This window comes from Melanaphis sacchari, unplaced genomic scaffold, assembly GCF_002803265.2.
Source record: "Melanaphis sacchari strain LSU unplaced genomic scaffold, SCAv2.0 Contig7_pilon_pilon, whole genome shotgun sequence".
In the NCBI taxonomy this organism is placed as follows: Eukaryota; Metazoa; Arthropoda; class Insecta; order Hemiptera; family Aphididae; genus Melanaphis; species Melanaphis sacchari.
This window is the reverse complement of record NW_020271560.1, coordinates 3,413,873-3,426,802: the sequence shown is the minus strand read 5'-3', so window position 1 is coordinate 3,426,802 and position 12,930 is coordinate 3,413,873. Positions and strand designations below refer to the sequence as shown.

Here is a 12,930-nt window from a genome sequence, read left to right as displayed (position 1 = left end):
TAATTAAAAATTCTATCATGTGGAACGTTATTTTAAAATCCATGTACCTGATATGCTGCAATTTTGTATGTTATATATAATATATGCAAATGGAATGCTTAATACTACAAACAAATAGATTACAGATGAATGGTCTATAGATGAAACAATATTTAAAATTGAATTAATCGTTTATTTAACCAGCAATAAATCAAGTTTTCTATGTAGTGGTTTCTATTTGAATGTATCTTTTTTGCAATTGACAAGATTGGAAAATTACAGTATTTTCAAAGTATATGAAACAAATGTTTTATTCGTTTAAAACATTATTTTTATAATGTCTTGAACAATTAATAAAAAAAAATTTCAATCTATAATTATTTTTTTAAATATATGTATAGGTACATTATGAAGTAATATTCTTCTATTATCTACGACCATGGTTATTCGAGTATTTACCGTGATCTACAAACAAAATGTATATTTCACGTAACAAATTTCAATACGATTGTATGTTTGTTTAAAACAATTTATTTATAGCACATTCCTATCCTAATTGGAAATTTTTTTAATATACATAAATATAAACTTGGCATACGAATGAGATTTATAATTATTTTTCTATAATTTTCGATGCTTGATTATGTTGTTTGCTGTTCATGAATAAAACAAACTTAATTTTTTTTTTCGTGCAGTTTGTATTGTTTTTATAAAATCGTACATTTAAAATTAAAAAAATTACCAACACCAATATTCATTTTTTAAACGCTAATACTAAAAATATTTGATGAATGTGATAAATGTTTTATTTGTATTACCTTTTCGTATAATTTTTACTCCATAGGGGTACGGATTTGTTTACCAAAGCTCTAAATTATTATTATTTACTCAATACTACACATTTACTTAGAAATTGAATAAACATGTGTGAACTTCGGTTTTATTATATAATATTTGATTTGAATTGGATCGTGAATAAATTATATTCACTATAATCCATTGGGAATTTTCATAATAATATGCAAATATTGGGACACGTATAGATCTAAAAACATAAACACCGTACATGAAGTATTATACTAAATTTCCTCATACTGGAAATACTAATCGTCTAATAATTATATTCTTCTTATTTTCCGACACTGAAATATTACAATAAGTTAATAAATACATATTTCATTAATCCTAACTTAGTTCACTTTACTTTTGAAACTTGTAAAATACGTCATAATATAAAATTTAATTTGATTACACAAACATTAAACCACACGAAATGAATATAATTTCTATTTCGAGTTTAAATATTCCCTGGCGGCAATTTAAAATATGCTAGTATTTTATTTTTAAAATAATACAAACAGGGATATACTGACACCGCTAATTATGAACGTACTAAAATAACTCTTAGTGTTTCACGTTGATAATATGACGACATATCCTTGAACTTATTTATTTGCAGTAAGTACTTAAGTGTTAAGTATAAATAAATAAACGGTGACCCACCTGGTAGGTATATTAAATACATATAGAACATAATTTATTTTGAAATTTTTCTATATTTTTAGTTGGTTTAAAAATTGAAAGAAACTCACACATGATTAACTCTTGCCACGTTTCGTCACGTAGCCACCTCAATTCCGTTAAATACGATTATACGTTTAATTCCTTGAATTTTAAATGTAATTACGTCATTTTTGTTATAGGCGACAATAATTATTATTCAATTTTATGTTATATTTTTTTGATAATTCTAAAAAAAAAATTATCTAAAAACCATCATAACTAACTATTGCTTATGGATTTTAGACTATAGCCTTCTCCCCCTCCATCTCTCTTTAACTTTAAGTCATCCAAAATGACATCCTATAATATCATTGAAAAAATATTCAAACGCTTAAATTCCCACATCTATGTGAATCGCATATAAATATACTCTCGAGTCAGTCTAGAAAGATAGCGTGAACATTAATTTTATAGTATTAATAATAATATTATTCTTTTTTTCCGGTCTGCAAACTACGACAGGTCATCGTCACCATACACGAGTGCCAGCTGTTATGCGTAAGCAATGATCTACCTGTATACATTGATTACGCTACTGTTGTGGGCGGCCATTGTGTCTCACTCGGCGTCTGAATTGGACTGGGTCACTGTGTGCAACCAGCAGACGTGCCGGTGCAAATGGGTCAGTGGTCAGAAGACGGCTGAGTGCATCAACTCGGGCCTCACGAGCATACCTAAGAACCTGAGTAATGAAATGCAGGTGCTCGATCTGTCCAACAACAAAATACTGGAGATGAACAAGGACGCTTTCCGGGAGGTGGGCTTAATCAATCTGCACAAGCTAATCGCCCGCAGCTGTTCTATTGAACTTGTCGACAAGGACGCATTTCGTGGCCTGGAAATACTCATCGAGCTGGATCTGAGCGACAACAACATTCACGTACTGCACCCGGCCACGTTCCGGGATCCGTTCCGGTTGCGCAAGATCTACCTAAACCACAACCTTATACAGCGGCTACGGAACGGCCTGTTCAACAATATGTCGTTCTTACAAACGGTCGAGCTTAACGCGTGCCTGATAACAGATATTGAACCTAAAACATTTTATAACATCACCAAGTTCAACAGCTTGGAGCTGAACGGCAACCAGTTGACTAATATCAAGCCCGAGGTCTTAGAGTCCGTGCCTAGTTTGATAAACTTGGAAATCAACAACAACCCGTGGCGATGTGACTGCAAGCTTAGGCCTTTCATGAACTTGGTTTGTATATTATACACTATGTATCCGTTACTGTTTTTATTATGAGAAATTTAAAGTTGCCAAACTTAAAGAAAAAAATTATCGATTAATTTTTTTTTTTATTTTGCAAAATCCATAAAATTATTTTAGATTTAAAGGTCTTTTAGTTTTTGTAACTATTTATTTTCTTCTTTTGCAGGTTATGAATAAAAACCTCTACTTTAAAACAGCATCGTGCGCCGAACCACCAAGACTTCTGAACAAGCTGTGGGGCGACATCAAACCGGACGACTTTGCATGTCAGCCGATTATCCAGTATCCCGCTCAGAGTTCCACGTTTCAGCTAGACGATGACGAGCTGATGACTATCGGTTGCAAGATATACGGAGAGCCGATGCCCAGCGTCCAGTGGGTGTTCAACAACCGGCCCATATCGAATTACTCGCACGGCGATTACAAATTCACGGTATACGAGAGTGTAGACAACACTATGGCCAAGTGGATAAATCTGACTGTATCCCGGTCCCGGTTGATTGGCAAATCCGAATTCAAATGCATCGCGCAAAACCCTGCCGGATTGGAAGAACGCAAAATCACCGTCATCGTTCAGGTACCTATACGGTCTACTCCCCTCGCGTCATCATCGCAATCATTACTACACCACTACAGAAACGCTGCAACACTAAAGCGTTTGTTTTACTTTTTTACATGAAAAAAATTCAATATGATTGTGCCCCATGTAATCTATTTGTTGATCCTTTTAACAATTCTACAGGCTTAAGACTGGCAAAAAAAGTATGTTGTATGATTTCTTAAAAATTGCTTAATATTATGAGTTATGACATTAGTAAATTAAGTACACTATTTTAAAATTTCAATATATAAAATACTTCATACGCCTATGTACTCACCTAAAATTAAATACTCAATTATTATATTGTACTTTATAGAATATCGGTTTTGAAATTTTCGTATCTCTATTATACATACATATTGGAGAAATACAAATGTTAATTTTACCATGAATTAATATTTTTAATTAGTATATTGAAAAAATTTTAAAAGTACAATTTCTATATTTTATGCAGCACAATCTTGTTGCATTTTTTATAGATAAAAAGGTAAAACAGACGCAATCGTGTACAGCTCTATGGTAAACTAAAGTCATTATTCATTTGAGCGCAGGTACCCTTTTTATCTTAAAATAACCATAAGTGATTTGAGTTTATGTGTAATAGTTTCTTAAAGAGCAAATTTTTTAAATGATCTGTGCAAGACAAAAAATATTTTATAAAAGAAAAAATAATTAATAAAAAAATTTTAACGACAATACTTTAATGTTTAAATTATTAATAACGTATTAGCTAAGCAAATCGTATACATATGTAGGTATTCATTATACAATATAAAATATGTGTATATGATGAATGGTGTTGAAAATTGAAAGCTACATTAACGAATTCAAACATTTTAATTATTGCGTTCATTAGAGCCATGGAACTCATTTCCCTAAATTAAACAACTACCTAACTTAATGCTCTCAAATTGATCATTGAATACGCGATCTATTCTCGTAAACTATATAATCTGCAATGATATATACAGTTATGAAAAAGACTTTAGGCGTTTCGTGCTGAGATGGGCTTTTGACTAAAAAGTAAAAATACATTTCTTATGTGTTAGTCGCAATTATGTGATGATAATAAATATCAATATTATAACTATTATTATTATTTATCGTATTTAAAACATATTAACATTATTAACCTTACCAATTGCAGGGTGGTAGTAATAAAAGCATCCTGGGTAGTTCAGTCAGCATGAAAGAATCCCTGCCCATCATCATCGGCCTAGTAGCCGGCATTTTCATCATCATTCTATTGTTAATCGTGTGTTGCCTATGCTGTTACCGACGTCGGCCGGCGGGCAGCGGTTTGTTGTCGAAAAAATCGCACACCAATGGCTTTTCAAATGGCGACGTGCCCAACCATCACAACCACGTTACATCATTAGTTTCAGAGCCATCTGAACAGCAAAAGAGCCTTTTGGCCGTCGTAAATCCGGTTCAAAAGCCACCCAGGAGATACGAATCGTCACCTACCGGCACCGAAATGACCGAACTGAAGAGGAATTTACTAGATGAGACATCCGTCAGTGGTCAGTATCTACCCTTACACGTCACAATAATTTATATTATAATATAAATATCATGTTTTGGGCAGGAATAGAAAACGTTTTTTAAATCTTTATTTTTATATGCATATCATATACCTACTTCCAGTGTTTTTGGGAATTTCATATAATTTTAATTCCTAGAATACAAAACCCATTTAAATTACTAGAGCAAAATAAATTATAAATTATATAATTAATAATTATTATCATATAGTATATTTAAAAGCTAGTTTTAAAGTTAAAATGCAACTTAAAAAAAACAATTTAACATAATATTATTATAGATAAATATACTTAATTCTTATAAACAATATTAAATTAATTTGAATTTTTTTTATTTTAATTTGCTATTTTTTTTTTATCGTTTTACTGTATTTTTTGTTTTCGTTTAAAAACGTTTACCATTCCAAGTCTTTTTAGTATGGATTATCGCACTAATAAACAAGCAGACAATACTGGTACACTCGCTTTGTCGTAATCATTATCATTATTATCATTCCGCAAAACAGTCGATTATCGATATCCCTGTATGTTATCGTCTTATGACACGCCATATCGTTGTCCCCATACACATATATAAGTACGCTTCAACCCGAAATTGTGAACCGAACCGTTAATGTCTGACGACATAGTTTACGTATTATATAGGTAATATTCGGAACTGTCTTTTGTAACCAACTCGATGTCATAGGGGCGTGCACGAAGTATGTAAGGTATGTATGTATCTAACAAAAGGATTCATTAATTTTCCCTTACAGACCCTTTTTTTTTTTTAAATTTCAGTATTTATAAATTTATAAAATAATTTTCAAAAAATAGCTTTGAAGTAGATATTAAAAGTTGTTGACAAATTCAAATTTTTATATTTTAACGACAATACTTTTAATTTTATTTATTTTAGAGGGGAAAGCATATTTTTATTTTTTTTCTACATTACTACTCACCAATAAAATCTATTTACAATAATTTTTATTATTCTCATTCGTTTTTATTTTTCGTCTCGAGCAAAAAACGACCCTAAACACACCTCTCATTTATTATTTTCGACACATTGCCAATGATGTTTTCTTATTTCAAACGCAATAAAATGTACGGAAATGACATTATATTTAATTATAGGTAGTATTATAGTATCTGCGTTAATAATACATTATTAATATTATACTTTTACCTATATGTGCACGCGTCACATGATATCGATACGTATAGAAATCGAGTTTATAAATGAATCTCAGAAAAATAATGACTTAGAAATTCGAGTATCTAGGTAGATATTGTTGGTAGGTTGTTATATTATATTGGAAGGGTATACGGCATACGTACTCACATACTAGGAGCGCCGCTGAAATCCAATATCCGTTTAATTTTTCGCTGCTGCTGTTTACACGCAATCTATGCAACTACATTGCAGGTCAAGTCGGGCGCGTGCGTGTGCCCTTTCTTTTATGACTATATTTTTCTTCTTTTTTTTTTTCACAAATCCAAACACGAAATTCGTTTCGCCTATTTAAACATATATAATATTATTATCATCGCAATATAATAATATAATATTTTATATTATTATAATGTCCGTCGCGTGCTCATGTTGCTTTACCCATAGCTGGTTCGCACAATATAATATAGATTTCCATACACGCACGCACACGCCCTTATCGTATACTTATTGTACGCCTAGTTGTAAAAAAGAATTAATGAAATTAATATTGTCGTTTGCGCGACAACCGGGTGCGGCGGTGGTTGGTGTATCATACGCGTCACCCACCTGCTGCAGCAGTGAATCGCCACGGCGAAGAGTGAACTGACACACGACCCTACACCTTCGACGGATCTCCTCGACGATGAGACGGTGGCGACGGTGATGATAAAAAAAGTCCCACTTTCGGGGATGATAGGTAAAGAAAAAAAAACGACAGCCTCCATTGTAGCGTCTCTGCAATATTTATGTATAGTCTTAAGCAAGCCGTGGTGCACGTTTATTTATAATATTATATATATACATATTATTAAAGAAAATAATATTATATTATTTATGTATTTAGTTTTTGTATACATTGATAATATATGTATATAATGAATGTAGATGATCCCTATTATAATTTCCCAAGTGGTAGCGTTCACAAAGTTTAAGTATATCGATACCACTATTACTATTATATAGTAGTAAATAGACTTAAGCCCGGTTTACAGCTACGTCGTTTGTCGTTTAAATTCGGCCCAATTCACGGTGATCATATTGTTAATGAATGATACCATGATTACAATATCCAATCAGAATACGATACAAATAGCATAACACGGCATATGACACAGCTTTAAATCCGGTTTAAGTGTATTTTTTGTGTAAAATAAAAAATTTCTGTTCACGGTATAAAAATATAAATAACCCCATAGTTTATCATTCATGAACGCCCAGGAAAGGCAATCCATTCCATAATATTTATGTTTGTATAAGATTATCATTAACGCTGTCTTACTAAGTCTTCTCCGCCGTCTCTCCGTATCTGACGCATGTATTTATCTACAATTTATTTAAAAATATACAATCTTAATAACAGCTATCATATCGACCGATGGAGTATAGTCTCCTCCAACCGGCTATGCCGATTAAAAATTTATAATGTGCATGATTTTAATAATATAAAAGATTAATTTAATTATATTTTGTTCTGTAAACGTGTTGAAACAATTTGATGTAATCTACATTATACTATTTAAGTATTTTGATCATTTTTGTTTACATTCCCCGTCAAGAAGTTCTCAAAAAAATTTTTAAGGTTAAAAATTAAGCTAGTCCAGAGAAATGATGGTAGTATTATTATTTAATTTTGGATCTTATGAATTATATTTATTTTTGTAAAGAAAGCTACCGTGTTTTGAAGAAACATTGGCAATCTGCGAGATTGGGTCTTTTGAAAATCGTTTTGTACACAAAAGCGGAGAACCCTTCCTTAATGTAGGTCATAATATACTTATATGTCTTAGGTATATTGAATTATGTGTAAGTAATCTTTTAATCTTACCCCTGGACTGTGTAATGTTTGATGTATGCGTTTGCATTATTAAACATAGGATATGCGCGAGTTTAGTGATAGTAACCGAAAGACATTTCCGACATGTACAAACACACCAGTCTATGTAAACAAAATGTGACGGCGCTGTGGTTACTATATCTATTATTTAGGGTGAGGGTCTGTAATACAGTTGAATATAACATTATTATATTTATGTATATGTATATATATATATATAATTAATTGTCCGGTCAGTCTTCTCGAAAGAATTTTTGTATTGTAGGCGTGGTTTAAACCTGAAGGTTTTCCGCTAATTTTATAACAGAGAACTTTTTGGGCTTTATTTTGTTAATTGTGGAAGTTTTTAAATTAGTTAATAATTATACATGTTGACGGGTGGGGCTATCCCATGCCATATTATTTTCCATAAATGAAAAAGCTTTGAGTGTTAATCTCAGGAATTTGTTTTAGAAAAATCGTTATCTGAAATAAATCGTCAACGTTTCACGGATTATCATTATTTTTTTAAAAAGCTATTCCGACTTGTTACATGCATACGTACATTTATTTTGAATTGTACGTTTTCCGTTCGTTGAACTTTTACTCCGCGATCGGATCAAAACAATTGCGCGCTATAGCATTGTTATTGTAAGCATCGTATATATAACATTATGATATTATAATAGCTGTACGTTCCTAGTTATTGTTTTCTATATTTTATTTTAAATTTTTTTCGTCTGTTCGGCGTTTGTTAACGTCACTTCTATTTTACTATTTCCGTTCAAAGTATAATGTTATAGGAAACACCGATAACACACCGTGGTATTGTCCAGAACACGGGCCCGGAGATTCATATCAAGTTATTTTTTTTCATAATAAATCATAAACTCATAACAATAATAATATTATTTAATCACTTTTATAGCTCTGTAATGAATCAATCTACTACTATTGTCCGCATGATGCACGCGGTGAACGAGGTCATGCGCAAATATGATAATGTAGCTAGCCTATATAATAACTAATAAGCCTATCGTCCCGGATATTTTATATTTTTTATAATTATTGGTTAACTGCGTGATAATTAAATTTATTAATTATAAAATTTTACACCATATTTTAGTAAATTGCTCACATGTTAAAAACAAAATTTAATTTTTATTACATACACACGCCAGATAGCAAAGATGAATAAACTATACAATATATTATTTTATAGTATTCTCGGTTTTCACTTATATAACATGTACTCTCGTTTTATACGAAATATTATAAAGCTTTAAACATAATATATTATAGTCGAATTGTGATAACTCGCTGAAGTTTTTCCTTGTCCTCTGAAGTGTTTATAAGTTATAATTGAGGTATTTAACCCAAAAAAAACACTTCAGTCGAATTGGCTGTATTACTATTATCACAAACAATATTTGTTTTCTGTTCAATTCGATTCGAATCTCATATTGATGGGTTAGGTAGTGGACGGATGATAGAAGCATTATGTGTTTATAGAATTTTTGCACTAGTACTAAAACAACTATAATAGCAATAATTTGTATTATTGTTATTATTTTATAATTAAAACAATATTTATTGTACCGTATCATTGACAATAAAAGAAATATAGCAATCGAGCGATAATAATATTTCCGATAGGCTTGTTAAATTTTCATCTCGATGACGCAGTTGTTTATCGCCTCTGTTATTGACGTATAAAGTATGGGTAACTATATAGATGTAGTACGCATTTATTGAACATAATAAAAAAAGCCATACATCACAAGTGGCGTATAGTCAGAATTTACTTTGGGGGATGGGACTGATAGTTTGTTTTATAGGGGAGGTTTAATTAAGTCACCAAGATCTTTCATAGGATTCGTATGCTGATGCCGTAGATATATAACATTTTAGATTTGGGTAACAACCTTAGCACAAATTACAATTTTAATACGTGATTACGTCTTACGTAATACTTACAGAACAATGAAAGCATTTTTAAAGTTTCTTGATATTTCGGAAGGTCTGCGCTTTCATGGTTACGCTTCTGCGATTTACCTATTAATATTTAAATATAATTCAAGATTCTCCTAATATAGCTCATTAATATCGTTTATTCAGTATTATGCCCATTCCGAAACTGGTCTCCGTTAAATAAGACTGAGAGAGAAAGAGAAAAAAAATGCGTGTAGAATTCACAGGCGTTCGGCATGGGTCAGGTTCGATTGACTATTGTGTGAAAAATAATTCAAATATCTTTAATAACTAAACTGTACGTTCTTCTTTAACCGTGACATAATGTATATAAAATATATAAATGGTACAATAATATAATACAATAATCGTTGTCGTAGATCACAAAAAAAAAAAATAATAATATTACCCATATATTGTATCGTTTGCCCTCCTTCCACAACCCAAGATCGATTTCAACTACCTAACCATCCCCAACAGACGTGCACACCGTTTCGTGGAAAAGCTTATAATATACGAACGAACAGTCCGAACACAGGCTGTCGTTTTGTATTATACACCACACGTATAGAGGTAGTTTCTCTTCGGATTCCCCGCAAACCCCAGTTCTAGGGTATTTTTATTTTTTTTTTTTTCCTACTTCAGTCGGTCGATGACGGGCTTACGTTATTATTATTATTATAAACCTGCTTCGTCGATGTTATTATTCAAAAATGTACGCATTTATATTTCATAGTTTTCTAACAAACACGTCTTTCTTATCGAAAATGTCACTAGGGACCGCCCGCCAAAGTTGTTCACGTATTACGCGCTACTACCGTTCCAAGTGTGTATGTGTGGTGTGTGTGTGTATAGATTTGTTGTATTATTTATTGTTCTCCCCGTTTCGTCTGTTATTTTCACATGCATATAATGGGCTTGTCGTCGTGCGTAGTATTGAATAGAAATTATTTTTACACGACTTCACAAATTTAAAATGAAAAATTTTACTTTCATACGACAAAAAAACGAAACGTTAAAATCCCACATGCGTACTATTTATAATTAAATCGAGATAATATTATAAATACACAATATTCAAACGAACAATCATTAGGTATATTAATTTTTTATCATACTGGCAGGGTAAATCGAATATTAACAAAATCAAGTACCATTCGATTGATTAAATTTTTCTCTAAAATCGTTGATTGAAACTAAACCGAAACAATGGTTCTCATGCGGTCGTGTCATTGCAATATTTTTATCGTTGAAAGGAATATTGCGGAAAAAAATTCCCCTAGGAAAACCCCCGCAGAATACAATATTACACTACGTTATTAATATTTAAAACTGTAATAAGTATAATTATTAGGTAGTATTTTTAAAGTTTAACCATGTATGTATGGAATAGGTCGATAGGTTTAGCGAAAAAATTAACCATAACGAATATCAAATATAGTCAAATAAGCCAGTTAAAATTGATGTTCTCAACTTATCGTCAATATAATTTTTATTTTTAAAATGAATTGTCAGGGGACATAAAAGGATTCGCATGAATAAATCGCACCCGTATAGCATATTATGATAAATAAATTTAAGAATATGTAATATAATATATACTATCGAACTAAAGTTAAAGTCAAAATGTATTTCCTCGGATTACAAATCTAAACGCGCATCTTAATAGAATATCTTAACTATAATGTGATCGTATATTCCATATTATTATTATATTCCTTTGCTACAGCAATAATGTCGTAGAGTTTGTGCGCTTACTCGACAAATTTCAAAGAAGGTAGAACATTATATAATATTTAAGGATTTGTATATGATGCGCATAAAATTAAACTAGGGACTTGGGAACGTCCTCGACTGTTGCATGAACCCGAGGCGGCCACCAAACGTAATTATTTATTTATTGTATGCGCAATTTTTTTTTTTTAGCTTAGATTTTTATTTTATTGTTTATTTTGTCTGCCTGGTTTCGCTGCGGTTTCAGCAGCTGTTTCATTTAAATGTCGACGGAACAGAAAATCACCGACTGACGGTTCCAGTAAACATATTGCGTGATATTACCGGTCAACATGTTTGTTTATGCGCTTACGCCGATTTTTAGAGCTAACCATCCACCTGCAGTATTATGTATGAAATTAATACTTGCTATTTTCTAACCTGGTTTTAGATTTTCATATTTGATACATGCACCTACGACGTTTCGACGAACCACAATTTATGATCCAAACAAACGTCATCGCGGCGTAATAATATATATCGATGACTAATGCGCATGTCCGTTTTGTTTGTGCAGGCGGCGACTGAACACACATTTACGGCGAGTCGGGCGACAGGCTGGCCAACATCATCGACAGCAGCAGCGTGTATGCGAGCGGGCCAATCACCGTATCCGGAAGGTACGCGCAGCGGACGTGGCGTTCCCGCAGGGCAGCGGCGCGGCTCAAGCTCGCCGGCCGAGCAGGCGTGGTAATCCACCGTCCCGTCTTCAGTCGCCGCCTTGCATTCCATCTACTGGGAACGCTGCCGTACCAACCGGTCCCAGTCGGCCGTTCAAGCTCGCGTCCCGCACGGCCGCCGGCCGGTTGCGTGACCATTCCGCGGCGGCCGCGTGCCGCTGGGCCAGCAGCACCGGCATCGGCGGGCGCTCGCGTCCACGCCGACCGCCGGCGGCACGCCGGACGGATCCGCTGGGCGTGGCCGGCCTGTGCGAACCGGTGTAGCTGCCCTGGGCCCGCGGCCATCGGCCCGACGGCAGTTCGGTGCTGATCGCTGACCAAGGCGATGGCCGAGTGGCGGCGGCCGTGCACAGGCCCAACGCAGTACAACCAAATGCTGCCGCACAGACACAGCGCACTGCGCAGCAGCGGCCGCGGTCCCAGATTCAACGCGGAACGACGCGGTGCAGGGACGTCGCGCAGAGTACCGTCGCCGGCGCCCAGATCGCCGGCGGGTGCCGTCGCGAATTCTGTCCGGCCTGCGACGGCTGCTCCGGCGATCTGGGCGCCGGCATTGTGCCTCTGCGCGTCCTGCACCGCGTCGTCCGCGTTGAATCGC

General features: G+C 33.9%; 1 protein-coding gene across 1 annotated transcript in view; it reads left to right on the top strand.

The window, feature by feature from the left end:
* The window catches only part of LOC112601611 (leucine-rich repeat-containing protein 24), a 96,479-nt gene that overhangs the window by 81,292 nt on the left and 2,257 nt on the right, over positions 1–12,930 (top strand). The window contains exons 4-6 of the mRNA XM_025349318.1: positions 2,005–2,743; positions 2,922–3,332; positions 4,504–4,879. Coding sequence (XP_025205103.1) covers positions 2,048–2,743; positions 2,922–3,332; positions 4,504–4,879 — 1,483 coding nt within the window. The 5' untranslated portion in view covers positions 2,005–2,047. The remainder of the gene's footprint in view (positions 1–2,004; positions 2,744–2,921; positions 3,333–4,503; positions 4,880–12,930) is intronic.